Raw genomic sequence first — 26,795 nt, forward strand, 5'->3', positions numbered from 1 at the left:
ATATCAGAATGACTGAGGCCTCTTACTGTCTGCTTTCAGTGGCCTGTTCCAGACTCCTAAAAAGTACCTCAAAGTCTCTTGCTAGTGTCCTAACCTCACCTTCATTCCAGAAATAGCAGAGCTTTGTAGACAGATCACTCTATGCTACAGTCATCTTGGGTTCCAGGAACATCACAGATTTGCAGCGGGCCAGATCACCCCTCCCAAGCAGGAGCATTCTTCACAGGAACCGCACCATCCCTTCCAGCACTAAGGACTTCCTCCCTCATCTTGCACAACTAGGACTGAGATAAAAATCACCCAGTCCAGTTGGACTAAGACTGCTTAATTGCCCTCCCACACGGTACAACCCCTGCTCTCACTGTATTTGATGTTGGTATAATTTGTAGAGGGAAAACAAATCGTTTAAATAGGGATACAGGTGGACCCATTGCAACAATGGGATATACAAGTAGTGATGTGGAAAAACAAACTTTACAACTTTGGTGGTGTGGGGGGGAGATGGGAAGGGATGGGAAGGGGAAACAAAGGAGGAGGCAACAATGCTTGATAAGAAATGTACTTATTATCTTGCCCATGTAATTGTAACCCCTCTATACGGTATTTTTACAATAAAGAAAAAGACTGCTTAATTGAACAGACCTCTTACCCCCCTGCCCTAATTCTTCTTCTATATGAACATAAAGTTTCTGTTAGTGCTATGAAAACAGACTTGTGGTCATTGAATTCCTTAATCAGTTCTTTCTGATGTGGCCATATTCAGATCTTTGTCTTTCACTACTACTTGTCTCTAACTACTACTCGTCTCTAACTAGGCCAAGCCTAATCTATTGGAACTTCTGGAGCTGGGGCTCTTCCCCTAAAATTGAAGTAACACATCCTGCTTGTCCTTCCAGTCCTTTGTCTCTGAGGGACAAGAGTCCACAGGACTGAAGCACTGGACTGCTAACCACAGAGGAAGATAGAGAGGTGAGGGGAAACAGTGACCAGTCAGAGGTCCCAGAAATGATCTTTAGATTATCAACTGTGGCTGCATGAATACATGATGAATGAGGCGGGCTCCCAGGGAAGCACAGGTACTCACTTGTCATCTGTGGATCATCCTGACTCCCAGCATGCTCTGAATTATTTCCCTACCCTATCTTCAGCTCTTACTAGAAAACAGATAATCTAAAGGTGAAATCTTTACCAAAATATTAGTCTGAACAGCCAATGAAACAGGTAAAGCCAGGAGCAGGTGGCTCAAGCCTATAATCCTAGCTACTTAGGAGGCTGAGATTTGAGGATCACAGTTTCAATCTAGGTTGGGAAGAAAAGTCCATGAGACTCTTATTTCCAACTAGCCAGCAAAAAGCCAGATGTGGAGGTGTAGCTCAAGTGACATTAGCACCAGCCTTAAGTGTAAAAGCACAAGACCCTGAGTTCAAGTGCCAGTTCTGGCACAAAACAAAAAAACAAAAAGACAAGTAAATCTTCTGGAAAAACAAATGAGAAGTTGTTTCTACTGCTTCTCACTTGGTTGGATACATGAAGAGTTACAGAGCTCAGCTCAAAGGTAGGGGCTGCCTTCAGTGTGCCTGCACTGGAAAAGCTTGGGGTCCAGGGGTAGAAAGACATCCAGGCTCTGATAAGGCAGCAGAAGAACAGGGCCATGTCTGGGACCTGCTGACTGTTCCTTCACCCCGGGACCTCAGGGATAATCAACTCCCAGAGCCTTCCCACCGTAAGGCTTTTTGTGAAACAGGAAGAGGAGGAGCCAGAGCCAGCTTCATTCTAGGACCAAGCAAGTGGCCAGGGACCTGTGGAGCCCAGCACACCCATGTTAAACAAATACCCTGACTGTCCCCTGTCCCCTGCAGAACTCCTCCCTCAATGGCAGCCCCTTCATGACACCACCATCCATCTTCCTGGACTTCAGGGCTTCAGAATGTGACTATATTTGATGACCGGTCCCTAAAGCAGTAATTAAGTTACAATGAGATGCCCAAATCTAATCTGACCAACGCCTTTGTAAGACAAAATGTGGAGAGAGAGAGAGACAGGAGTAATCTTACAGAGAGTGAATACCACGTGGAGAGACAGAAGATAACAGCCAGCTGTCAAAGACACAAGCTCAGCCATCACCTTGATCTTGACCTTCTGGTACCCAGAACTAAGACAATTTATGCGCCTGCTGTTTACACCATCTGTTGGAAGTATTTTTTAAAAAATGGTATTCCCCACTCCCAAAGAAAATGATATCCCAAGCAATCCTCTTTGTTTGGGGTACCACCAAGAAGAGGTACGGGGCTTCCACCTCATAGACTGCCAGTAGAGCCACACATTGAAATAATGCTCCAAGAGCCAATGGAACCTAGGTTCAACCTTCAGCTCAGCAAACCCCTGACCTACCCAGCTTCTCTAGCCTTCTCCAAAAAGTTCCATCCATCTGAAAACCAGCTGTGTAAATTGGGGATCCCACTGAAGCTGGGGGATGCTACCAGACACCCAGACAGTGCAGAGGGGACTGAGGAATGAGGAGGGCAGTAATACAAGAAGGCAGAGAAACAACAAACAGCAGGGAGAGCAGGCTTCAGCCCCAAGGAGCAGGGTGCCCTTACCACCCCCAACCCTCCTCCACAGCATTAACGGAGGGTCTATTTCTCTTCTACACTAAGGCACCCCCTTTTAGAGTCCCAAAAAAAGACAAGATCTTTGCTATTTGTTTCAAAAAGTTTAGTAAAGGGCTTTTGTTTTGTGAGTTTGAGAAACTAAAGGGTTTTGCTATGCATCCCAGGGTGGCTTTATCTCAAAATGCTTCTGCTTCGGTTTTCTGAGTACTGGGATTATAGGCATAAACCACCTGCACCCATCCACACAGGGTCTTGAAGTGTGGCTAAATACACAGAGTAGGAAAAATTCTACTAATCACAGTAACTAAATTTGCCTTAAGTATTTCCTATATGTGAGTTCCAAAGATCTTGTATTTTACTCCTTACAATAACCTTGTAAGATAAGCAATATTATTAGACCCATTTGATGCATGATTTTTTCTTGAGCCAGTACTGGGGCTTGAACTCAGGGCTTGGGTATACCTTTGCTTATTTGCTCAAGGCTGGCACACTACCCCTTGAGCCACAGCTCCACTTCCAGCTTTTTGAGGATTAATTAGAGATAAGAGTCTTAGCCCAGATGGGACTTTTCTACCTGGGCTGGCCTTGAACCATGATTCTCAGATCTCAGCCTCCTGAGTTGTTATGGTTACAGGTGTGAGTCACTGGCACCACTTTAGGTACTGAGAAGTGGTTTGCTAAAGGACACACAGCCATAATTGACTATGCTGAGCTCTGAACACAAGCAATCTAACTCCAGCGCAGTTTCTTAGAGATCAGAGAGGGGAGAGGCTGAGATTTGAGCCCATTAGGACTCTACCATACGGCAGCAAGGTAAAAGGCAGCCAAAAGCAGGGCCTGAAGGACAACAGCAGCTGAACAACCCCCTGGTCATCAATCAACCACATAATAAACAGGGCTCCCATCTGTGGGAAATACTGTGACCTCCTACCCTCCCACACGTGGGGAAACAGTTTGGAGATCATCAAAGGGCCAGCGCTACCCTAAGAGTTGATCTTTGGCATTCACATGGGAAATGTAACTGGAAAAGGGCAGAAAAAGCAGGCTTCAGCCCACACCAGGGACAAGTCCGGGGAGGCAGCAGTCAAGGAGCCAGGGCAGTGCCCAGCGGCCAGCAGGTACTCCAGGGACTTTCCTTCATCATCGCATCAACCCTTATCAAGCACTGGGCAGGCCAGACACTGAACCTGGTTTGGTATGATGACAAGAGGCAAGCTGGGAAGAGGAGGGGGCCAGGGGGCTGGCTCTGCCAAGAATCCTGAGTTATCATGGGCGAGCCACTTCCTGATGCAAGTCCCAGATCCCTGGGTTAGCATAAAGGACCAGTGCTCCATGGTCTCCCTGATATGCGGAAGTTAAATTCAAAATGCAACAAGATATGACAAAGTAAACAGGACTCAAGAAAAAAAAAGCAGTGCTCTTCTTGCTTCTACATGAATTCCTCAGGGATGAGGAATAAAGTGATAAAAGGTTTTATGTAAACACAAGAAGCCTTATATAGTTGGGTGGTGGTTCATGCCTGTGATCCTAGCTATTCAAGAGGCTGAGATTTGGGGATCGCAGGTTCAAAGTCAGCCTGGGCAGTAAAGTCCATGAGCCTCTTATTTCCAATTAACTACCAGACAATGAGATGTGGCACTGTGGCTCCAAGTGGTAGAGTTCTAGCCACGGATGAAAAAGATCAGGGGCAGGGTCCAGGCCCTGAGTCCAAGCCCCACTATTGAAGAAAAAAAAAAAGCAGCAGCAGCCACTTAATGTCAGCTTAGTTTTTAATTGTTGTGTTGGTGCTGGGGAATTAAACCAAGGCTTCAGACATGGTAAATGCAAGCTCTACCACAGAGCCATAACTCCAGCCAACATGCAGATTCCCGGGCCCTACTCATTTTACTGAGTAAGAACCTCTGAGGGGAGGGGCAGAAATCCACCTTTTTTGCTGAGGGTGGAATCCAGGGCCTCACATGCTAAGTGGATGTTCAACCACTGAGCTACACCCTGTCAGCTTCTTGAGGAGATGGGGAAGCCAGAGTCTGCGTCATCTGCCAGCCTGTCCCGTTTCTCAGGCCCTCACTTGGAAGGAAGGAGGTAAGGGCAAAAGAAGACAAAAGGAGTCACTCCAGGAGAAACTTTACAGGTTTCTCAGGCAGGCAACCCCAGCCTTCCCCAGGATTTCCTTGTCATAGGCTGCAGGAGTCTGTCAGGGACTGAGCAAGTACTCCACCTGGCAAATGCATTAAGAGGTTCCCTAGGCTCAGACCCAGCGCCTTGCTGGGCTCCTTGGAGTGTTCCAATCCACCGCGCTGGGTGTGGGGGGGGCTTTGATCACTGCTACACGAAGGGCTTCCTGAATGCTTTCCTGAGGACATTGTTCCCCACGACAGAGTCATCAGGGTCAAATTCATCACAGGCTGTGCCGATTCAGGACCTACCCTGCGGGGAAATGCAGCCCTCTGCCCAAGCCCCACTTCCCCTGGGAACATCAAGGCAGAGGTCTTTTGATGAAGGAAAAGCTATAGCAAAATACTCCAGGTGGCCAGGTACCTCACACAAACCTGGTGGCCCTGCTCCCAATCCTCAAATGGCTGGCCACCTACAGCCAGACCCAGTGCCTGCTTCCTCCCACAATCATACTCAGAGGCCTTATTCATTCATTCAACATTTATTGACCTGGACCATGTAAGGCCCTCTCCCTGCCCTCCAGAACTCGGAGTTAGGGATCATAGACACACACAATCACAGTGCCTGGTAACAGATGCTGTGTTCTCAGGAGTGATTGGAGACAAAGCCCAGGAGGTTAGATGGCATGCCAAGGTTCCAGTCTCCTGTAGGTAAGAGGTGCCAAGGAATTTTTTGTGGAACAGAAAAAGGGAGAAATTTCAGGAAGAGCTTAAGATTTTAGGCAAGACTTGATAAGCATCTGAAGTGGGGGGAGTAGGTCAGATTCCAGGTGTAGAAATGGGTCACCATCACAGAAGGGGCCAGAGTGAGGAACAGCCAAGAACTGACTGACAGGATTGAGGAGACGGTGTCCACACCAGATACTCTGCTGCGTGTTTTCTAAACATCTCAGCCTTCACGACTCCAGGACACAGAAACAAGAAGCCCCATTTTACAGATGATACTTGAAGGACCTAAGTAACTTCTCATGCAACTAGATTAAAAGTTCACATGTAGGCCAATACTATCAACCATTACGACACACTGCCAATATAGGCAGAGATAGTTGGTATGCAATTTCAGTTTAGAGAAAATTCAGAACTAGAGACACAGATGAGGCTACAATTGCCCAACAAGAACGCAGAGGCTGCCAGGTGTCGGTGGCTCACGCCTGTAACCCTAGCTACTCAGGAGGCTGAGATCTGAGGATCTCGGTTCAAAGCCAGCCCAGGCAGGAAAGTCTGTGAGACTCTTATCTCCAATAAACCACTAGAAAACTGGAAGTGGCACTGTGGCTCAAGTGGTAGAGCGCTCATCTTGAGCTGAAGAGCTGAGGGACAGCACCCAGGCCCAGAGTTCAAGCTCCACAACCGACAAAAAAGAAAAAGAAAAGAAAAGAAAGCAGAGACAAGAATGAAGCCAGAGAGTATTCTTGTTTTCAAACACACACTGGATAAAGTTATTCCTCCACTTAGATCAGGAGGGAGTAATGGCAGAGAGCAGGAAAAGCACCCTGAGGTGATAATGATTCGGAGGAAGAGACACCACAAGTACTGCAAAGAGCTAGAATATGACCAGGACCACGGTGAGGACATCGGCTTTGCTGTTACAAAGGCTTCTAGCCAGCATAGCTTCAGCCCTGGAGGGGGGCAAGGATAGTGGACATGGAGTGGAGACAGCACTGCAAGCCTGATGAACTTTAGTTTGAAAAAGCATTACCTGAGGGGCTGGGAAGGTGGCTCAGTGGTAGAGCGCTTGCCTTGCATGCATGAGGCCCTGGGTTCGATTCCTCAGCACCACATAAGCAAAAAGAAAAAAAATGCCGGAAGTGGCGCTGTGGCTCAAGTGGTAGAGTGCTAGCCTTGAGCTGAAGAGCTAAGGGACAGTGCCCAGGCCCAGAGTTCAGGCCCACGACCAGACCCCCCCCAAAAAAAGCATCACCTGGAAGTGTCGACGAGGTACATCTAGAACCCATAAAGGGGGAGTACTGTATTGTTCTGCTAATTTTCCAGCTGTCCTTGGGCTCAGGCCCAGAACAGCAATGTCCAGTGGAACTAGAGTAGGACATGAGGAACAGGGGCAGGGAGAGGACATAAAGCATGAGCGCGTCTTTGTATCTTCCAGACAAAGATGCAACCCTTGCTGGGATGCAACAGAATTTTTTATATCTCAACCATTTGGAGGACCCATCTGGCATTTTTCTTTTTCTTTTTTTTGGTTGGTCGTGGGGCCTGAACTCTGAGCCTGGGCGCTGTCCCTCAGCTCTTCAGCTCAAGGCGAGCGCTCTACCACTTGAGCCACAGTGCTATTTCCAGCTTTGTCTGTTAATGTGATGCTGAAGAATCAAACCCAGGGCCTCATGCATCCAAGGCAAGCACTCTACTACTGAGCCACCTTCCCAGCCCCCATCTGGCATTTTTGAAAGCTACTGCTTACCTGTGGTATTACCAAAAGGATCTTATCTGGTAAACAGATAGATTATGTTAACAAACTTAATTCAAAAAGAATAAACTGTTTCTAAGTACATGACAGGCACTGCTGGAACAGGATGAAAACTGATCCACCAATTACTAAATTATTCTTTATTCTGCAGGCGGATTCCCCAAAGACTTGTATTTAGCAAACACTTTGAAAAGAGGCCATGCACAGCAAAGGAATCAAAGAGCATTTGTTTATATTTCACTGTTCAGACTGGCTGCCATCCCACTTGGATAAAAGGAAGGCCTTCCTGGGTCACCAGCCAGAGCTTGCTTGTTGTCAAAGCACCTGATACTGTCTCTCACTCTGTCTGCACAATCAACAGGGAACATGTTAGCATCCTCATTTTGCAGGCTGAGAAGCAAAGGCCAGGAGAGGTGAACGAACAGCCCAGGCTACTCTGTTCTCTTGCCTTCAAGTCCAAAGTTCTACCTTCCACCCATCCTCTCTTATCTGTGACCTTTTTGGCATTGCCTCTGACTTTACAGACCCCATGTAGGTCTGAAGCCCACACCCACCTTGGCAAGCTTGTCTTCTGTAAAATATTCCTAAGAAGCCCTCAACCGGAAGGCCCATGGGGGCCCCAGCTGTCAGTCAGCCACGCTGCTCTATTCTCCCATCCCTCATTCACCAGGAACACACATAAGTAGAGATCTTTCCTGCCTAGAAATGTCAACTAACATTTCTTTTTTCTTTTCTTTTCCTTTTTTTTTTTTTTTTTTTTTTTGTTGTTGGTTATAGGGCTTGAACTCTGAGCTTGGGCGCTGTCCCCGAGCTCTTTAGCTCAAGGCTAGCGCTCTAACCACTTGAGCCACAACGTCACTTCCAGTTTTCTGGTGTTTAATTGGAGATAAAGAGTCTCACGGATTTTCCTGACCAGGCTGGCTTTGAACTACAATCCTCAGATCTCAGCCTCCTGAGAAGCTAGGATTACAGGAGTGAGCCACTGGCACTGCCCCTACTAGATGCCATGGATTAGTTTATCTACAGTGCCTATCCTCACAACAACCCAGCAAAAATTCTTACCCATTTTATAGACAAGGATACTGAGGTACACACAGGCTGTGGTTTGGCCAGGGTCATTCAGCTAGGTGCCAGGGGAAGTATTCCTAAATCATCTGTCAATATCCAAATCCCATTTGATTCCCCTCTGCTACATTGCCCCAGCCTAGAACTCTCCAAGTACTTACAGAGCCAACCCCAAATATGGAAGAGGGTAAGTAAGCAGTAAGACCTTTTTATCCTAGCTGCCTAGCTTCCAGACTCCACTGAGACTAATTCCTTGTCATCTCACTCAGCCAACAATCCCCCCAACCTAGAGCCCTGGGAAGCTGACAAGGGTCAAAGGGCTCCCTGGCAGGCTTGTCCTGGCAGCTGCCCAGCTGACTTGTGCTAACACAGCAACAGGCACAGGAAAGGATCTAGAGAGTGGAAAAGCACCAGACACCACGCCGCTGAGGAAAGAAAAGTGATTCCTGCCGTGTTAACAGGATAACCCTGCTCTAAAGCCACCCATCACAGGGCCAGGAAGAGTCTGAGGGATGGGGAACAAGCAAAGAGTCCCAAGCATTCCACTTTGTAATGTGGCTATTGGGTCAGTCAGAGAGGGTCACATGCCTCCAAAGTGAATCCGCAAGCCTGGAAGAAAACCAGTCAGCACCCTGGTCCTCCTGGCAACCCTGACCTGTCTTTGGCCTGCCACTTAATGTCACCTGCACAGAGGAAAGACAGCATATGCTCTGACAGCCACAAAGGTAGCCACAGACCTCAGCCAGCCCGTGGGAAAGGTCTCACTAAGAATATTAATAGATTGGTTGGAGGCAGTTCAACAAGGCCAGCTCCCAGGAAATGAAATTATCTAAAAGGCTCACAATCAAAGTGGGACTGGAAGAAGCAACTTGCATTTCCAAAGATGGGCCTTCATCAGCCAGGCACTGGTAGGAGGTAAACCAGTGCACAGGGTTTATTACTAAAATAGCTGAAAATCCAAAAATGTCCGTGGGAAAACCTTTCTGGTATTCTTTCTATGGCTTTCTATCCTCAAATGTTTTGCTTAAGTTGATGTTAAATTATGTATGTGCAGGAACCCAACACTGTTTTTTTTTTTTTTAATGTGTGTTTTTGTTGTTGTTATTCCAGTCCTGGGGCTTGACTTCAGGACCTGGGCATTGTCCTTTAGTTTTTTCACTTGAGATGGAATTCTACCACTTGAGCCACAACTCCACTTCTGACTTTTTGGTGGCTAATAAGAGCCTCACAGACTTCCCTGCCCTGGCTGGTTTCAATCTACAATTACCAGATGTTTGCCCCCTGAGTTGCTAGGATTACAGATGTGAGCTAACAGTGCCCAGCCAAGCTGTCTTTAAACTCACAACCCACTGTCTCTGCCTCCCAAATACTGAGATTATAGATATGCTCTATCATTCTTAGATTACTTTTTTTTTTTCCGGTCGTGGGGCTTGAACTCTGGGCTTGGGCACTGTCCCTGAGCTCTTCAGCTCAAGGCCAGTGCTCTACTGCTTGAGTCACAGTGCCACTTCCGGTTTTCTGAGTGGTTTATTGTAGATAAGAGTGTCTCGGACTTTCCTGCCTAGGCTGGCTCTGAACTGCAATCCTCAGATTTCAGCCTCCTGAGTAGCTAAGATTTCAGGTGTGAGCCACCAACACCTGACTTAGCTTACTTTTTGTTGTTAGTTGTTTCCTTTGAGAGTCTTGTTGTATAGCAGGCTCAACTAGAACTTGCTATATAAAGTCACAAGCCCCCTGCCTCAGCCTCTTGAGTGCTAAGATTATCAGCATAGGCTACCAGGCTCCAAAGTATTGTGATGGAAACAAACTCTGGCATCTAATATTTGTTAACTGTTTTAAGACCACTAAAATATCTCTCAGATGTTATTTGGGGAAAGCATTTTATTGTTTGTTTTCATTATTTGGTGCTGCGATGGAGCCTTCACACAAGCTGCGCAAGTACTCCTATATTCCCACCTTGGGACAGGCATTTTGAGAGGTCATCACCAACTGGCAGCCTCTGGGTCAAATTAACCCCATGGGTATGTTAACATGTTTGCATTTTTAAAAAGCTGTCAACATTTCTTTTTTTTAATTAATTAATTTATTTTGGTCCGGTCGTGGGGCCTGAACTCTGGGCCTGGGCGCTGTCCCTCAGCTCTTCAGCTCAAGGCTAGCGCTCTACCACTTGAGCCACAGCGCCACTTCTGGCTTTTTTCTTTTTGCTTATGTGGTGCTGAGGAACCGAACCCAGGGCCTCAAGCATGTAAGGCAAGCGCTCTACCACTGAGCCACCTTCCCAGCCCCTCAACATTTCTTTAAAAAGTGTTTCATAAAAAAAAAAAAAAATACTGAACCTGTTTTATCTTTGGTGAAGAAAGTAGAAAATGTACTACTGAGTGAGCACAAACTGAAAGCTGAATCACTACTGCCCCCTTTCAGCAGGCCTGTACTTTGCAGTTTCCAGCCCCACCCGCCAGGGGGCTCATCTGTCACCTGACTGACCCCTGTAGGCAGCAAATTGCTACTCCTGACCTCAGGTCTAGTAATGCTAACGACTGCCACCAGGTGGAGGTACTAATCTGTCAATGAGGCATACCTCCAGCCCACCTCAGATCCTTTTAAAAGCCGAAAACCTTTTACAGAAGACACTCATTGCAAGGCCAGGCGTGATGACTCACGCCTTTAATACCAGCTATTTAGGAGTGGAAATAAGGAAGATCATGGTTTAAGGCCAACCTAAACAGAAAGTAAGACACCCCCCAACTCAACAGTTAAGCTAGACAAAGTTACATGCCTGTGATCCCATCTGTGGGTAGGAAGACTGTAGTCTGAGGCTGGACCTCAACAAAAATGGAAGAACCTTATCTGAGAAACGACTAAGGGGTTGGGGATGACGAGGAGGCAAGGCTCAAGTGGTGGAGAGGCCCCCTACCAAGTGTGTAGCCCTGAGTTCAAATCTGTTACACTCCTCACCCCCCCCCCAACAAAACAGCCAGGCATCAAAGGCTCTTATCTATAATCTAGCTACTCAGAAGATCTAGAGACTATTCAAAGCCAACTTAGAAAAGTTCACAAGACTCTATCCCCAATTGACCAGCAAATAGCCAGGCTGGAAGTGTGGAGCAAGTGGTAGAGCTCCATCCATGAGCCAGGACTCTGAGAAGACCCAGAGTTCAAGCCCTAGTATTGGCAAAAGGAAAACAAAACACTAATTGCAGTATTTAAACTTATAAGCAATCAGAAACAACTGAAGCTAGGGAGCTAATGGTGCACTTCTGTAACCCTAGCTACTTGGCAGGTTATCAGGAGGATCAGCTGAGCAAAACAGTTTAAGACCCTTTCCCACCCACAGCTGGACAGTGGCACATGCTACATGGGAGGCTGAGATCAGAAGAATCATGGTGCCAGGCAACAAGTTCACTAAGTTCTATTTGCATAGAAGGAAGCCAGATATGGTGCATATGCCTGTAATCTCCACAACTAAAAAGTAGGCACATCATAGCTCAGTTGTGCACCCAGATGGAGATCTTCTCCTAAAAATAACCAGTATAAAACAGGACCAGGGACAAGACTCAGAACTATGATATTCTAGCAAGGGCAAGACCCTGAGTTCAAATCCTCAGTACTACTGAGGAAAAAAGAATTCAAATGTCCAACAACAGGGGAAAAAATGTAAAAAAATAAAGTTTTGCTATACTCCCACTTGATGGATAATCATGCAAAATAAACTCAATTATGACCATGAGTTAAGAAGGGAAAATGATATTCAATAATTAACATAAATCACTTAAAAAACTACAGAGAAGCTGGGTGAGGGTGGCTCATACCTGTAATCCTAGCTACTCAGAAGGCTGAGATCTCACGATTGAGGTTCAAAGCCAGCCCGGGTATGAAACTCTAATAAACCACTCAAAAAAAAACAGAAGTGGCTGGGCACTGGTGGCTCACGCCTGTAATCCTAGCTACTCAGGAGGCTGAGATCTGAGGATCGAGGTTCAAAGCCAGCCCGGGCAGGAAAAACCGTGAGACTCTTATCTCCAATTAAACACCAGAAAACCGGAAATGGTGCTGTAGCTCAAGTGGTAGAGCGCTCGCCTTGAGCTGAAGAGCTGAGGGACAGGGCCCAGGCCCAGAGTTCAACCCCCATGACTGAAAAAAAAAAAAAAAACCAGAAGTGGTGCTGTGGCTCAAGTGGTAGAGTACTAGCCTTGAGGTGGAGAGCTGAGGGACTATCCAGGCTGAATTCAAGCCCCACAACCAAAACCAAAACCAAAATTACAGAGCAGTAAAGAGTCAGTGCTGTTAGTTCACACTTACAATCCTAGCTGCTAAAGAGGCTGAGATCTGAGTGAGGATCAGAGTTTGAAGCCAATAGAGACAGGAAAATCTCTGCAACTCTTACCTCCAATTAGCTACCAAAAAGCCAGAAGTAGAGCAGTGGATCAAGTGGTAGAGTGTTAACACTGGGGGAGGGGAGATGATTCAGACAGTGCCCAGGCTCTGAGTTCAGCCTCAGCACAAAATGTTAAATAGTGGTTTTATAGAGCTGGAGTGTGGACACTGTTTTTCATCCCAAACAAATTTTCTTTCACATACATATATTTCTTTTACAGGGAAGTATGAGAGAAAAAGCATGCTGTACTCCAGACTTTGGAGATGCTGTAAGCTCTTGTTTCCATGGCCCTCCAGGATTCTCAGTAACTGCTCAACAAAGGGAATCCTTACTAACCCACTTCCTACTAAGACCACCCCAATCTGGAAGGTAGGATTCGGTCAAGATGGTTTGCAGATGCCTCTTTAATCACAGTTCACTCCACAGTGATGAGGGGTGGAAGCCGCTGTTTTCAAGTAAATTCACCACACACACTTGCCCCTGCCCCAAGGGGTACAGCCCCAGCCTCTGACAACAAACACTTCCATTCCCCAGGGAACCTCATCCCCCAGCTGACCAGGAAAATAAGCCGGAAAGGATCGGGAACCAGGTGTGTGAATTGGGATTAGGCTCAAAGGTGCCCCTTTTACAAGAAACAGGCAAATCCCAGCCATTGCCACTCAAGGCTAAAATGCCCCTCAGGGAGGCTGGAAGCCAGAGTTCATTTCATAGCACTTCTCCCAGCAGCAACCTACGCAAGGCCCACCAAGAGATGGGACTTTCCTCTTTGCTGACCCTCAGCTGCTGCTGGTGTGCAGGCCATAAGGAAGCAGCTGGTACTTATGTGGTTGTGGGATGGGAGGTGCCAGAATAAGCAGCAAATCAGATGGTATGTTCTAGGGTTGGGTGGACATGGTAGCAGGATTGGTCACAGTGTCCTCCATTAATTCTTCTCCGGGCGGTTTCTGTTCAGGACAGCTTTAGGGGCAAATTCCAGCTTGTCCTTAAGGCTCACCACCTGGGTATGGTCCTTGCCTAGCAGCTCATCCAGCTTGCGATCCTCTCGGCGCTCTGAGATGCTCTTTTCCTCCTCCACAGGCTGAGGATCCTTTCCCCTGATGAACCATTCCAGGTGGTAGCCCACAGCCCCGACCACGAAGGCCACAGGAAATGTGACATAGGGCGCATAGGTACGCACCATGGTCCAAAACACAGGCCACATGACATCTGCACAAGAGCACAGGTAGCATTAGGAAGAAATGAGCATCCCCTCTCCCACCAAGCATGGACAACCCACAAGGCACTCCACTTACTGGGCAGCTACCACATGCAGAATAACACAGGAGCATACTATGCTTTCTGTGTCAGTGGGTCCCTGAAATAATCTAGAAAACTATAAAGGGTTAAATTGTTGAAGAAGCAGGGAAGAATCTCTACATGTACAATTCTCTCCTGACAACTCTACCCCGGGGTACAGTTGTCCATCTTGCTTCCATCCTGCTGCTGGCCTCAGGTCCTCCCTAGGAAAAGAAGTTCTTCTCTGCTTCATGGTATTTCTCTATGTGTGAATGGAGGAGCTTATTTAAACAATCAAAACCATAATCTATTGCCTAACTATTCTGGATTTAAAATAAATAAGGCTTTAATTTTTTAAATTTTTATTAAGTTACTTATTATAGAGGTGATGTACACAGGTATTACAATTGCACGAGCCAGGTAATGAGTACATTTCCTTTCATACTAAACTTTTTTTTTTTTGTTTTTTTGGTTGTGGGGCTTGAATTTGGCCTTGGCTCTGTGCCTGTGCTAGCGCTTGAGCCACAGGTTTTCTGAGTGGTTTACTGGAGATAAGAGTCTCACAGACTTTCCTGCCTGGGCTGGCTTTGAACCTCGATCCTCAGATCTCAGCCTCCTGATTAGCTAGGATTACAGTTGTGAGCCACCAGGGCCTGGCCCAGCTAAGGTTTTTTAACTTTGGTTTTCTATCAAACTAAACCAGTGGTTTAGTCTTATTGGCCAAACCACTTTAAAATCTCATCTTTACCCAAACCCATACCTTCATACTTTCATAGTAAGCTCCTAAAACTATCACAAGTTTTATATATATATGTGTGTGTGTGTGTGTGTGTCTATATATATATGTATATGCATGTATGTATATATGTACATGCATGTATGTGTATACACACACACAAAATGACACTCTGAGGACCTAGGACTCAGAAAATCTCTGTAAAAACCACTGTTCACTGCCATGTTTGTAATACTAGCTATTCAGGAGCATGACATCTGAGGATCACAGTTCAAAGACCCAGGACCAACACACACACACACACACACACACACACACACACACACACACACACACACACACACACACACACACACACACACACACACACACACACACACACACACACACACACACACACACACACACACACACACACACACACACTGTCCCAGCCCTCCAAGAATGAAAAAGGACAGCACCAACACCAAAGTAATGTTTAAAGAAAAAAAAAAGCCACTGAGTTACAGATGACTGCCATAATAATTACCACAGACCACTCACAATTATGTTGATGGCTACCATTTACTGAGTTCTTGCATTACCATGAGCCTTGGCTAAACAGTATATACATTGTCTCTCTTAATCCCCACAACCACCTCCAAGAGGTAGATGGCATTACTAGAGGTTCTCAAACTGAAATGAGCTTTCTGGCTATGAGTCCAGTCTAAGGTAAAAAAGCAAAACCTTACCAAGGATGACCCTCCCTTCTCTGTTTCTAATACTTTTTGGGAGAATCCAAGTGTTATGCAGACCCATGGTAGTGGTGGTTAAGGCTTCAGCAGCTTCAAGACTCCCTTCATTGGCCTTTACCCTAGCACCAGACCCTATGCAGAACAGATTACAACTAGTCATCATCTGACTCTCACAACACCTCTATGACACCTTTCAGAATACCTCCTATGATGTAGGAATTATTAGCCCACATTTTTGTCTAAGGCTACAAAGGCTCAAAGACATTATGTTAACATGCCCAAGATCACTACAAGGGCCAGACCCACTGATTTTGAGCCCAGACTGCTCCAACTTCAAAGCCTGTGCTCTTTCTAGTGGAAAGAACATCCTGCAGTTACGTGCAGGGTTTCTGTCCAAATCCCCAGACTTAGGGAGAGCCTCCTGCAGTTTATCCCCATTAGCTTAGCATTTCATTGCCCTGAAGAGCTTCCCTTTTTGCAGATTATACTAAGAGATCTGTGAAATTCTCAGGTGTAGTCAGCACATCTGAAGAATCCCAAATCAAATACATCTTCACTTGATGTCCTACCTCTTAGTCAAGTTCTCTTCTGAACAGCAACTCCCCATTCATGGTTCCAACTTGTCTTTTATCTTTTTTCTTGGTTTTGAGACAGGGTCTCACTAGGAAACCAAAGCCAGCCTCAAATTTACCTTCTAACTCAGGATGGCCTTGAACTCATAATCTTCCTCGCCACCATAGTGACTATTTGTCTTAAAACATACCAAGTTCAAGCTGGGCACCAGTGGCTCATGCCAGTAATCCTAGATACTCAGGAGTAGATGAGATCTGAGGATCATAGTATAAAGCAAGCCCGGGGAAGAAATGTTCATAACACTATTCTCTCCAATTAATCACCAAAAAGACAGAAATGGAGCTGTGGCTCAAGTGGCAGAGCCAGCCTTGAGTGAAAAAAAAAAAAAAGGACAGTTTCCAGGCCCTCAATTTCAGCTCCACTATCGCCTAAACTTATCAAATCCACAAGTAATATTCCTCCTCCTCCTCACGTGCAGAACAAGGCCTCTCTCTCTCTGTCGTCTTGCTCAAGGTCTCCTCATTCCCTTAAGTCAATTCATTCACTGCTTTCTCAGTGCCAGACACCATGCTGGATTACTCTCCCTTGATTGAGCTTTCCAAAACAACTTTTAAGTTCCGTGAGAGCAAGGATCAAAGTCTGTCAGGGTCCCCAGGACGCCCTACCCACTGCTCCCTTCCTTAAGCACACAAAGTGGAGTCTGGGGAAGGAATACAGTGACAAACTCAAGCAAACTCAGCTCAAGACGGCTCAGCAGTCACCCACCCATCCCGGAAAGGAGGCCGGCATCACAACAGACGGCTTCGCCAGTTACAGGCAGACTCCATCAAGTCATCCCCCCAGGGTGTCAGAATAAGAAAATGTATCCCGCAAAAATACTGCGCCCCGATTTCCAGTCCGCGCTGGCAGGACTGGAATCACGGCACAGCATCTCGTGCAGACTCACTGGGTAGCCGGGAATGATAACCCCGGTGTGTGGACCCCAGGACCCCGAAGCTGCTCTCCCAAATCTGAGAGTTACTGACAAGGGGGCCCGCAAGAGTGGAAGCCGGACTCGACAGTTACTCTCGCCCAGCCTCGGGATGGGAGCGCAGGTGCGGCTAGGCCCGGACAGCCCCTTGCCCCGCGTTCTCCGGGACCCCGGCCCGGCCCCTCCCGCTCCGTCCTCTCCGTCCTCACGCGGCGCCTGAGGCCCAGGCGCCCGGGCCGCAGAGGGTCAGTGTGGCCCCCGGATTTGGCGACCGAGCTCGGGGAAGCCAGGGAGCCGTCGTCCTAGGACATGAGGCCCTGCAACCGCTCCCCACCCCGAGAACCAGAACGGCCCCCCGAAGCCCGCGTGCTCACCCGCGGCCCAGCCCGCACACCTCCACCCGCCAGCCCGGAGCACCGCTGAGCACCTCCCAGCTGCCCGCGGGGCGTTGCCCCGTGACCCCGCCCAATGCCTCGGAGCGCGCGGATTGGCTGAGCCCCCCAAGCACAGCGTCTAGAGAAAGCTAGGCGCCGGCAACCCTGGCCGATACGCTGATGGCCACAGCGCCCCCTCTGGGCCTGGAGGTCTCCAGGCGGCATCGTTAACGAGCTTGTCTCCATGCGGAGAGAGTGAAAGGTCAGCCTCCATTCATTTATTCAACTGACTTTTATTAGGCGTCCACTAAGACCGAGGTCGGGTATACAGAAATAGAAGACATGATCCCTGACCTCAAGAAGCTTTCTTTTGCAGAGTGTAATCTAGTGCTTTGAAACATCTTGTATCTGCACTAGCTTTCTAGCTGTGACCTTGGGAACATTCTTAAACTGGCAGAGCCTCCCTTCCTTCTCCACAGAGGTAATGACACCTATGTCGCAGTGATGCTGCGGGAATTAGGTAAGGTCGTGTATGTAAAGAACCGGGCCAGGCCCACAGCAAGCAGGATGTAGATGGTAGCTATCCTGAGTCTACAGGTAATTCAAATAAATTACTTATGTGTACCCCTCAGATACACGTATTCACTCCCCGCTTTGTTTTGTACCTTGATTAGATGTCTGTTTTTATCACAGAAAAGAAAGAAAGAAAAAAAAGCTCCAGTACCCAAACTCCTTAATATACCCCCATGTCCCTACCTCCCCAACCATAACCCACAAAGATCTGAGGTGTAGCTCAAGGGGCAGAACACTTGCCTTGGATGTGTAAGTCCCAGGGTTCAATCCTCAGTACTGCAACGAGTAAAAAAGGGGATTCATTTCATTGACCCCAACCTGCATGTTTATCTGTACCAACAGAGATTAACCCCTTCCTGTTCCCACATTATTTCATACAACTGCACCTTTACTTATGTTTTTCATCTACCTGCAGTGCCCTTCTTCCATTTCTACTAGTAGCAACTTTCCAGTTTTACAAGTCACCTTCATAGGAAGCCTCCAAGACAGTATTATCATCAAGAGCTGAAAGCTAAGCTCATCAGTACAAATGGAAAGGGGAGAAAAAAAAAACTGAATGAATATTTGGGAGACATTAAATATGTAGAAAAGAGAAGGAAACAGAATTGCCGGGAATAACTGTCATTCAGTTGGCCAGTCCTGTGGCCTAGCCACGAGCTAGGTAGGCAGTGAGAACACAAAACGACAGGGCCCAACCCTGTCCTCAGGAGTTCTCTGACAAAGGGGAGGCATTCAGCTCCACAAAAGGTCAACGCAGTATTAGAAATGTGATGACAGAGGAAGATGGCCAGCCCAGCCAGGAAGTATCAGGAAAGGCTCCCTGAAGGAATGGGCCCTTGAGCTCTGACTTAGACAGTTTCCCCAGGCAGAAGTGAGTGGTGCACAAGAGCCTAGAATTAGAAATCAAACGGCCATGGATTCAAATCCTGACTCTGCTGTCTGTTAATCTCAGAAAAGCTACTTGCACTTGGTGTTAAAAAATGAAATAAAAGAAAAAGAAAAAAAAGACAATAGCTGGGCACCAAAAAGCTGGAAGTAGAGGACGCTCAAGTTGTAGAACAACAGCCTTGAGCAAAAAAAGCTAAGGGAGAGTGAAAGGCTCTGAGTTTAAGCCCCAGTGCCAGCACCCACCCCCAAAAAAGTGCGTAAAGTGCTTGGCACCTCCACAATAAATGCTCAACAAATTAGACATGTTAAATATTCCCCCAATGCATTTAATGTTCTGTGCCCATTTTCCTCCCAAGACCAGGATTTGAACTCAATATAAATCACTTTTGCTCACCGGCTGGTGCTCTACCACCTGAAGCACATCTCTAAACTCCTCTGTCCATTTTTTATATGACTCATTCTTTAGCCAAATCCTAAGTGACATCTTCAAGGTCTTTTCATTTCATTGTTCCCCACATACAGCTTTCAAGCACCCATGCCTCCTACATGAGTCTCAACGTCAGCATCCTTATCTTACCAGGACCAGGAAACCAGTGGTCTCCTGGCCTTCCCACTGCACTATCCTCCCACCCAAGACTACTTGCATCCCTTTGACCAAAAAATTCCTTCAAAAACCAGGCACCATGGCTCACACCTATAATCCTAGCTACTCAGGAGGCTGAGATCTGAAGATCATGGTTCAAAGCCAGCCAGGTAGGAAACTTCGTGAGACTCTTATCTCCAATAAGAGGCGCTGTGGCTCAAGTGGTAGAGCACTAGCCTTGAGCTGAAGAGCTGAGTGTCCAGGCCCAGAGTTCAAGCCTCACATCTGACCAAAAAAAAAAAAAAAAAATGTCCTTCAAAAACTTTAATGAAACCATGGAATCTCCAATTTAGCCCCAATCTTCCCATGAGTCTCTCTTGGCCATGTCTCTCTCTCTCCTCAATGCCTTCCTCCTGTCCTAGCCTCACACCTGACTCCTGCTCCTATTCCCTGTGCACATGGCTTTCCATGCATCTGCCCACACTGGGCCCTTTACCTCAAATGAATATTTTCAGTTCTCATTCTTGATCACAAAATGCTAACTCTTCCTGCAAGGCCCAGTTCACAGGGCAGAAAGCTTGCTGGGACTCCAGGACTATAGTTCCAATGTTTGTTCCCTCCACATTGCATGTTGAAATTTGTCATTGAAACCATATAAAGGAGAGGGGGGTGGGGGAGTGGGATCCTGGTAGAGTGCCTGCTTAGCAAGCATGAGGCCCTGAGTTCAATCCCCAGTACTGGGGAGAAATAAAAAGTGGGATCTTTAAGAGGTGATTAGGTCACAAGAGCCCCACTCTCATGGCTGGGATTCATATTCTTATAAAAGGGCAATTTTAGCTGGGCACCAGTGGCTCATGCTTGTAATCCTAGCTACTCAGGAGGCTGAGTTCTGAGGATCACAGTTTGAAGCCAGCCTGGGCAGGAAAGTCTGTGAGACTCTTATCTCCAAATAACCAGCAAAAAGCCAGAGGTGGAGCTGTAGCTCAAGTAAAGCGCCAGCCTCAAGTCAAAAAGCTAAGGGCAAGCCCAGGCCCTGAGTTCAAGCCCCAGTACCAGCACAAACAACAACAACAACAACAACAACAAAAACCTCATGTCCCCATTTTAAGGATTAAAAAACAATGTGAGAGCCATGCCAACCAGGCCTCACCTGGCAAGTCAATGGGAAATAAACAGGTGAGCTCAGTAGAGGACTCCTGTGTCACCCAAAGCAAGTGTTCCCAAACCTGCTACACATCAGAACCCATAGCACTGCCAAAACTTCATTCAAGGACAAAGAATATTCTCCAGCTCCATGCTGATTTGCTATTGGAATCCAGATCACATGGGAATCCTCCCCAGGTCATATGTATGTACACTCTTGCTTCCCAGTAGTCTTCCAAGTGAACCTATAGAAGTGGTTGTGCCACTCTCCAGTCTGAAACCATTCGATGGCTCCCCAGGGCCCTCTTGGAACCTATTCCTACCTTCAACAGGATCTAGAAACTTGACCAACCAACTCTCCGCACCACCCCCCATGTCCCTTCTTTTCCAGGTTCTTGCACAGGCATTCCCTGATCTTGGAGTATTCTTTCCAGCCCTTGCCCCACCTCAGTCAATCCTAGCTCTCATCCCAATATTTTACCACTTGTTTGCTTATCTGTTTAATCACTGTAAGGATGGAAATTACATTGCTCAGGGCCCTGTGATACCTAGCAACGACAAATGTTTCTTCATGTGCTAGTACTGGAGCCTGAACTCAGAGCCTGGGCAGTGTCCCTGAACTTTTTCACTTAAAGCTAGTGCTCTACCAGTTGACCCAAAGCACCACTTAGAGCTTTTTGCTGATTAACTAGAGATAAGAATCTTGTGAACTTTCCTGCCCAGGCTGGCTTTAAAATGTGATCCTCAAATCTCAGCTTCCGCTGACAGGTGTGAGCCACCAGTGCGTGGCAGATAAATGTTTTCTGAATAAATGACTGTGAAGAATTGGGTGATCTGGTTGGTTGGAAGCCTTCTCCTGCTGCAGGGTGACAAATCAGCTCAAAGGGACAAGAAAAAGGGCTTTCTGTTGCAGGAGGCTGCTATCAAAGCCATTCTAGACTACAAGACTGTAGAGCTAAAAACTCACAACTTGGCATTGTACCTGGGTCTGCTACTATTAGCTTTGTGACTTTGGGCAGGTCCCTCAAGGTCCCCTGAGCTTCAGCTTTGTCACCTGCTGTAAAGAGGAGCTATAGTGAAGATTCACTGAAACACTCAGCTCTTGTCTGTGACCCTCAGTGAACCTTACACCAGCCATGGCCATTAGGGTTGGGTTGTCTTCCCAGTCAAAGTTCCATTCTTTGCATCTCCTCCCTCCAATGTCCTGTGGGGGAGACAATCAGAGGATTTGATGAATTTGAAGCGTTTTCTGATGCCAGTGGAAAATGGCTGCAGCAAGAAGGAACAACGCCCACCTGGGAAGGCACTTATTTGTTGATACCCAACCATAACTATGCCCCCTGAATACTAAGCACCTGCTGGGTGCCAGGCAATGAACTTCTCTGTCTGAAGGAATGCTGGGAGGGCAAGAAGACAGAATAGAAATGGGACCAAATGTTGGGGGCCTAAAGAGGTTCACGCTCATATCACCCCGTGCCCGCCAGGAAGGCCCGGGGCTCTGTGTCCACCAGCAGCTGAATCCCCTTTCTCCCAGCTGGCCCATCCTTGGGAGTGGCTCCAGCAACCCCAACAGTCCCCAGATCAAGAGCATGTGCTCCAAGGCCCCTTCTCTGAGCTCCTCCACACTGGGCAGATAAGAGGTGGCCTCTTCTGGAGAGAGCAGGAGCTCAGTGCAGTTCTGCGGTTTTATTTTTCCTGGGATACTCATGGGGAAGTGGGAACAGCCACAGGTGTGGTGAGGGGAAGCCCCCATCTCCCTTCCCCAGCCGCTGGGAAAGAAGAGAGGCCCAGGCGCCCTGGTCCTGGATTGGTCCAGCCACAGCGGTCCCTGGGCCCTGTGGGCCGAGGGCTGAGGGTGGAGCCCTGGGAGGGTGGGCAGGCTCCTAGGCGGGGTTCGGGATTCTTCATAAAAAGCCACGCTTGATCCCCACGAAGCCCAGCCCCGCGGGGTAGGGTGGGGTGAGGGGGATGCAGAGCCCAGATGGGGGACCCGGCCCGGCCTGGCCCGTGGGGAGTTTGTGTGTGTGTGTGTGTGTCGGGGGGAGAGTGGCAGAGATAGTGCCCACGGGGGGAGAAGGTGTGGGGGGCAAAGCGTCGGACCAGGAAGGTGGGGGTTCCAGGTTGGAGGGGGCGCAGGGTGGAGAGGCACGGCCCCCAGCCCAGCCTGGGCGCCTTCGCGTGGGGTCAGGAAGGTAAAAAACCCGCCCCGAGAGTGTCGGGCGGGAGGGGCCGGGGCGCGCGGAGCCGGCGGGGCGCGCGCGGGGCGGCCGCGTTCACAGTGACCTCGACGCTGGGTGTACAGTACGGGTAGAAAACCGCGGGCCCGGGCCGGGCCGGGCGGGCCGGGCGGGCCTGGCGGGTCACAGCCTGGTCTGGGCCTCGGGGATGTAGATCTCGATGCTGTCCGCGCTCTCGGTGGCCGAGCTGTGGCGGAAGGAGGCGGCGCGCTTGGCCGCCAGGAGCCGCTTGCGCGCTTCCTGCCGCTGCCGGTCCACGGAGTCCAGGGAGCGCTCCTTCACCGGCACGCCCCGGCCCCGCGAGGGCTTCTTTGGTATCGGCGGAGGGACCTTCTTCTCCTCCTGTCAGGGAAGCGGGGGTGGAGGGGGGGACAGGGGGTGAGGCCGAGGACGGCTGAGCCTCTGAGGCCACCCGGTCACACGCGGGGACCAGGACCACTCGGCCATCCGCGCAACCTCACCCCGACACGCCCATGGCCCAGTTCCCGGAGGGATGCCACAGCACTAAGAATCGCCGGTGGATCCTGCAGCCTGGAGCCCTGGTGAACTTGGACTGACAAGGTCAACACCCCACTGTCCTCCCCCGCCAAGTAAAGCACGATGGAGTGGAAGGCCCCCTAGTGGAGACCTCAGCCAGCACCATCAGAATGAGGGAGGGGAAAGGGGAAGGGGCTTTGCACCCCAGGAGAGACGGGGCAGAGCTCCTTCCATAACCCAGGTACAGCAAAAGGGCATTCATCCACTACACCTCTGAGACCCATCGTGGACATGGCCTAGTAGGCTGAGGGCTGTCAGCATGCTCAAGACCCAGCCCTCTCCTCTGTGGCTAGGTCTCTTTCTAGAAGGTCTGGTTGATTTATCCCAGCTACTCAGGGACAAGCCCTAAAGACAAGAAAACCAGGCATGTGGTCATTCTGGAAGTGGATGGTCACCCATCATGTGTCCAGGGGATCCTCTCTGTGCATGGGTTTCTCTCCCTCCCTATGTCTTCCCCCTCCATACCAGTTCCTGTGAGGGGGATTTTCCAGACAGTGGTCCCTCAGCCAGAAGGGATCATCACACACACACACACACACACACACACACACACACACACACACACACACACACACACACACACACACACACACACACACACACACACACACACCTTGGGCTCCAGGAGTTTCCAGCTGTTGGCCTTGAGTTGCTGTAGCTCCAGGAACTTGAGGGTCACATCCTCAATGGAGAGCTGCAGGAGGTCCCAGAAACCCGCCAGGTCCTGGAAGGTGGGCACGGGGAACGCAGTAGGGTCCTGTTGCAGTGGGAGAGAAAACAGTCTTGGAGGACTGAGCTCACCCAGGACCATAGAAAGCCCTGTGCAATTTTGCTATCAGGAGCCTGATGGGGGACAGGGTCAAGAATACCCACTGAAGATGCACAGGCTGTTTCACTACCCAGTCACACTCTAGGTCACCTACCAGGGTCACACGTCTGGCAGCTCTATGACACTCACCATGCTTTGCTGACACAGCCGGAAGAATTGCTGGACCTTCTGAGACAGCAGAAGTTGTGTGCTGCCCACGGCACTGCGGATCTTCTCCAGGACTGTGGGACCAGAGGAACTCAGTCAAGGAGGGGAAAAGGCCTCTCCTTCCCCTGCATGGCTCTATCATCTAGCCATGGATCTGTCTCTCCCACCCTCTTCCCCTCCCCATCTTTAAGTCTTGACAAGCAAACTCCTATCTCACCTCAGGAAGAGGACTTCACCTAATGTGCTTTCCTTCACACTGTCTTCTGAGTCCTCTCCCTCCTGTAACCTTCCAAGTTCAGGGCCTGGCCCTGCCTCCTTGGCCAGGGCACTAGCTCAGCCATCTCAGGGCTGAACTTTGTCACTTATCAGGCATGCCTACTGAGCTCATTAAGAACTATGAGGTAACTTCATGAATGTGACAGTTGCCTTTTGCCCAACTTGGAGATTTTGTCATAAGCCTGTGACCAACCTCATCCTGGCTTATGGAGAAGGGCTATGTCCCCATTCATGACAGGGCTGTGTCGTCTTGGGCAAACCTCCATTATACCACAGATGGATAAGACTGAATCACCTCACCAGTCTAGAACTGGAGAGCCTCCTTTTTCTCCCACAGACTAGGTGACTTGGACTAGTAGCTTGTTACCTGCCCAGCACCACCAGTCCTAGCCCTGGCCTCTTCCTGCTCCTGAGGAACATCCCTTCTACCAGTTTCTGGTGAGTCTTATGCAGTGGAGATCCTCAAACTCTATGCTGAAGGACCAGCGAGGAAGTAAACCTCCCCTAGGCTGCACCCCAGACTTCGTGCCCAGAGAGGGGCTGGCACAGACTCACTCTCCTCGGGCAGCTCATAGTCTTCCGCCTCACGCTCCATCTGCTGGCACCAGTGCTCCAGCTTCTCCACCTCTGCCCGCAGCATCTTGATGAACCACTCGCCATCCCGTGGGCAGGGAGATGTGCGGCCTGAGTCAGGGAGGCTACGTGAACCACGCTCCATCCAGGAATCACGCCTGCCAGACCCAGGGCCAGGGGCAGGGGCCGGGGCAGGGCCAGGTGACCCATCTGTGGCCGGCGGCTCATACGGCAGTGGGTAGCCCTCACGGTAGGCCCACTGGCCCTGCGTGTGGACCGTGCGGAAGACTGAGTAGGTGGGGGCCCGGGGTCCGGGCTGGGGCTCAGAGGCGTGCCTCTGGAAGGAGCGTCCAAACTGCAGGCCTTTGTCTTCTGTGGCCACCGTGGCCAAACCAGCCAGGCCCTCCAGCTCCAGGTCTGCTTGCACACCGGCTGTCACACTGTTGGAGCGCTTGAACCTCGCCCGCCTGTGGAGACAGATGCCTGTCCGCTCTGCATCTTGCTGTAGCCTCATCTCAGCCCTCAGTCCCATCCCAGGCAAACAGGAAGGGGCTGAGGGAGGCTGGCTCCCTACAAAGCAATGGCCATGAATCCACGTCCTTCAAATTGATCATTCCTCCCAACCAATGCATACCTTATATACCTGTCATTGCATGAACTTTAGTGAAAGTGTCAGTCAAAATACATAACAACCATTAAGTACTCAAGGCTAGAATGGGTGCTGGCCTACCCCAGTCAGGGTAGAACCCCATCCAAAGTACAGAAAGTAATCCCTGTAGGATGGACCAGAAGGCTTAAGGAGGGCCTCAGGGAGGAAGGTGGGTGGCAAGCTCTCTACCAAAGAATACACAAGTCTTTCAGTACCCTAACAACCTACAGTCTGAATTGGTTAGCATCGAAGGTTCAGTGTGTCCTCAGCTTTAGAGATGTAAGGAAGGCCCACAGGGATCACCATCACCCAGCCATCAAGTAACAGAACCAGGATTTGGACCCAGAGGTGCTGGGTTCCAAGCACTCCACATGGCATCAACAGCTAGGACACCAGAAACCATGTCTGGGAGTGGCTGGGGTGGAATGGGCCTGCCTCTGGAAGGATGTTCCCCTGGGGTCCCTGATGGCTCAGCCCAGAGCCTAGCCAGACATACTATGCCAGAGCCAGTGGAGCTGAATTAAGTTGTTGGCAGGAATGACACAAGGCCTGGAAAAGTCTTGTCTTTGAATTAATAATATGCAAATCCTATGCAAAACAGAAAGTCAATTGGCCTTGTTCATATTTTTTTTCCCCTTTTAAGTTTAGAGTAGGGACTCTTTTTCTGTTAGGAAGTCAGTGCCCGCCCCTCCCAGGCCTCCCCCCACCCCCCACCCCCGTAAAAAGCAGAGGTCAGCAGATTTGAAGGGCAGAAGATAAACAGAAGTTCCAGGCTGGAAAGCCCGCTGGGTCCTGAGCTACCTTCACTTCCATATGGTCAGAACAGAGAGGGTCTTTGAGGGGCCAGCTCCAGGGGCCTGCCCAACCTCCCAGGAGTCTCTCCCAACCCCCTTGACTTCAGCCTTACTCATGCTTCCCAGGCCTCCTCTCCTTGCCTGCCTGCCTGCCTGCTTTCCTACAGCTGGCGGGCTGCCTGCTGGGAGCCTGTTGCCATAGAAACCAGGCCCAGAAGGATGCTGCAGGACCCAGGAAAGAGAGAGGCACTCATGT

The 26,795-nt window shown here is 49.1% G+C and overlaps 2 protein-coding genes across 10 annotated transcripts in view; both read right to left on the reverse strand.

Annotated features, from left to right (window-relative positions):
* Positions 1-13,034: 13,034 nt before the first annotated feature.
* On the reverse strand, positions 13,035-17,386 carry Smim12 (small integral membrane protein 12). 6 transcript variants are annotated; one of them, XM_070008987.1, is made up of 2 exons: positions 17,311-17,386; positions 13,035-13,854 (listed from the first exon to the last, which is right to left on the reverse strand). In XM_070008987.1, exon 2 carries the CDS (start codon positions 13,847-13,849, stop codon positions 13,571-13,573), a length of 279 nt encoding a protein of 92 aa, XP_069865088.1. In that variant the 5' UTR covers positions 13,850-13,854; positions 17,311-17,386; the 3' UTR covers positions 13,035-13,570. The 6 variants fall into 6 exon arrangements, with proteins under 6 accessions (XP_069865088.1, XP_069865090.1, XP_069865091.1 ...); XM_070008989.1 differs by lacking the exon at positions 17,311-17,386 and adding an exon at positions 17,146-17,244; XM_070008990.1 differs by lacking the exon at positions 17,311-17,386 and adding an exon at positions 16,913-17,079.
* Positions 17,387-17,521: 135 nt separating this feature from the next.
* Dlgap3 (DLG associated protein 3) overlaps positions 17,522-26,795 on the reverse strand; it is a 72,826-nt gene continuing 63,552 nt past the window's right edge. For all 4 annotated transcript variants that reach the window (XM_070008962.1, XM_070008964.1, XM_070008965.1 and 1 more), the window contains 4 exons: positions 25,079-25,563; positions 24,230-24,321; positions 23,885-24,028; positions 17,522-23,076 (listed from right to left, as the gene is read on the reverse strand). In XM_070008962.1, coding sequence (XP_069865063.1) covers positions 22,858-23,076; positions 23,885-24,028; positions 24,230-24,321; positions 25,079-25,563 — 940 coding nt within the window. In that variant the 3' untranslated portion in view covers positions 17,522-22,857. The remainder of the gene's footprint in view (positions 23,077-23,884; positions 24,029-24,229; positions 24,322-25,078; positions 25,564-26,795) is intronic.

The sequence above is a fragment of the Dipodomys merriami genome, unplaced genomic scaffold (assembly GCF_024711535.1).
Source record: "Dipodomys merriami isolate MVZ:Mamm:240054 unplaced genomic scaffold, mDipMer1.0.p SCAF_71, whole genome shotgun sequence".
Taxonomy (NCBI): Eukaryota; Metazoa; Chordata; class Mammalia; order Rodentia; family Heteromyidae; genus Dipodomys; species Dipodomys merriami.

What these genes read in the sequence shown, in the direction of transcription:
- Smim12 (XM_070008985.1), bottom strand. Translation starts at nt 15,556, where the DNA reads ATGATGACTAGTTGTAATCTGTTCTGCATAGGGTCTGGTGCTAGGGTA. An exon ending in AGAAGGGAGGGTCATCCTTG is followed by an intron (nt 13,855 to 15,390) that starts GTAAGGTTTTGC and finishes GCTCTTGTGCAG; the next exon opens with ATGTCATGTGGCCTGTGTTT.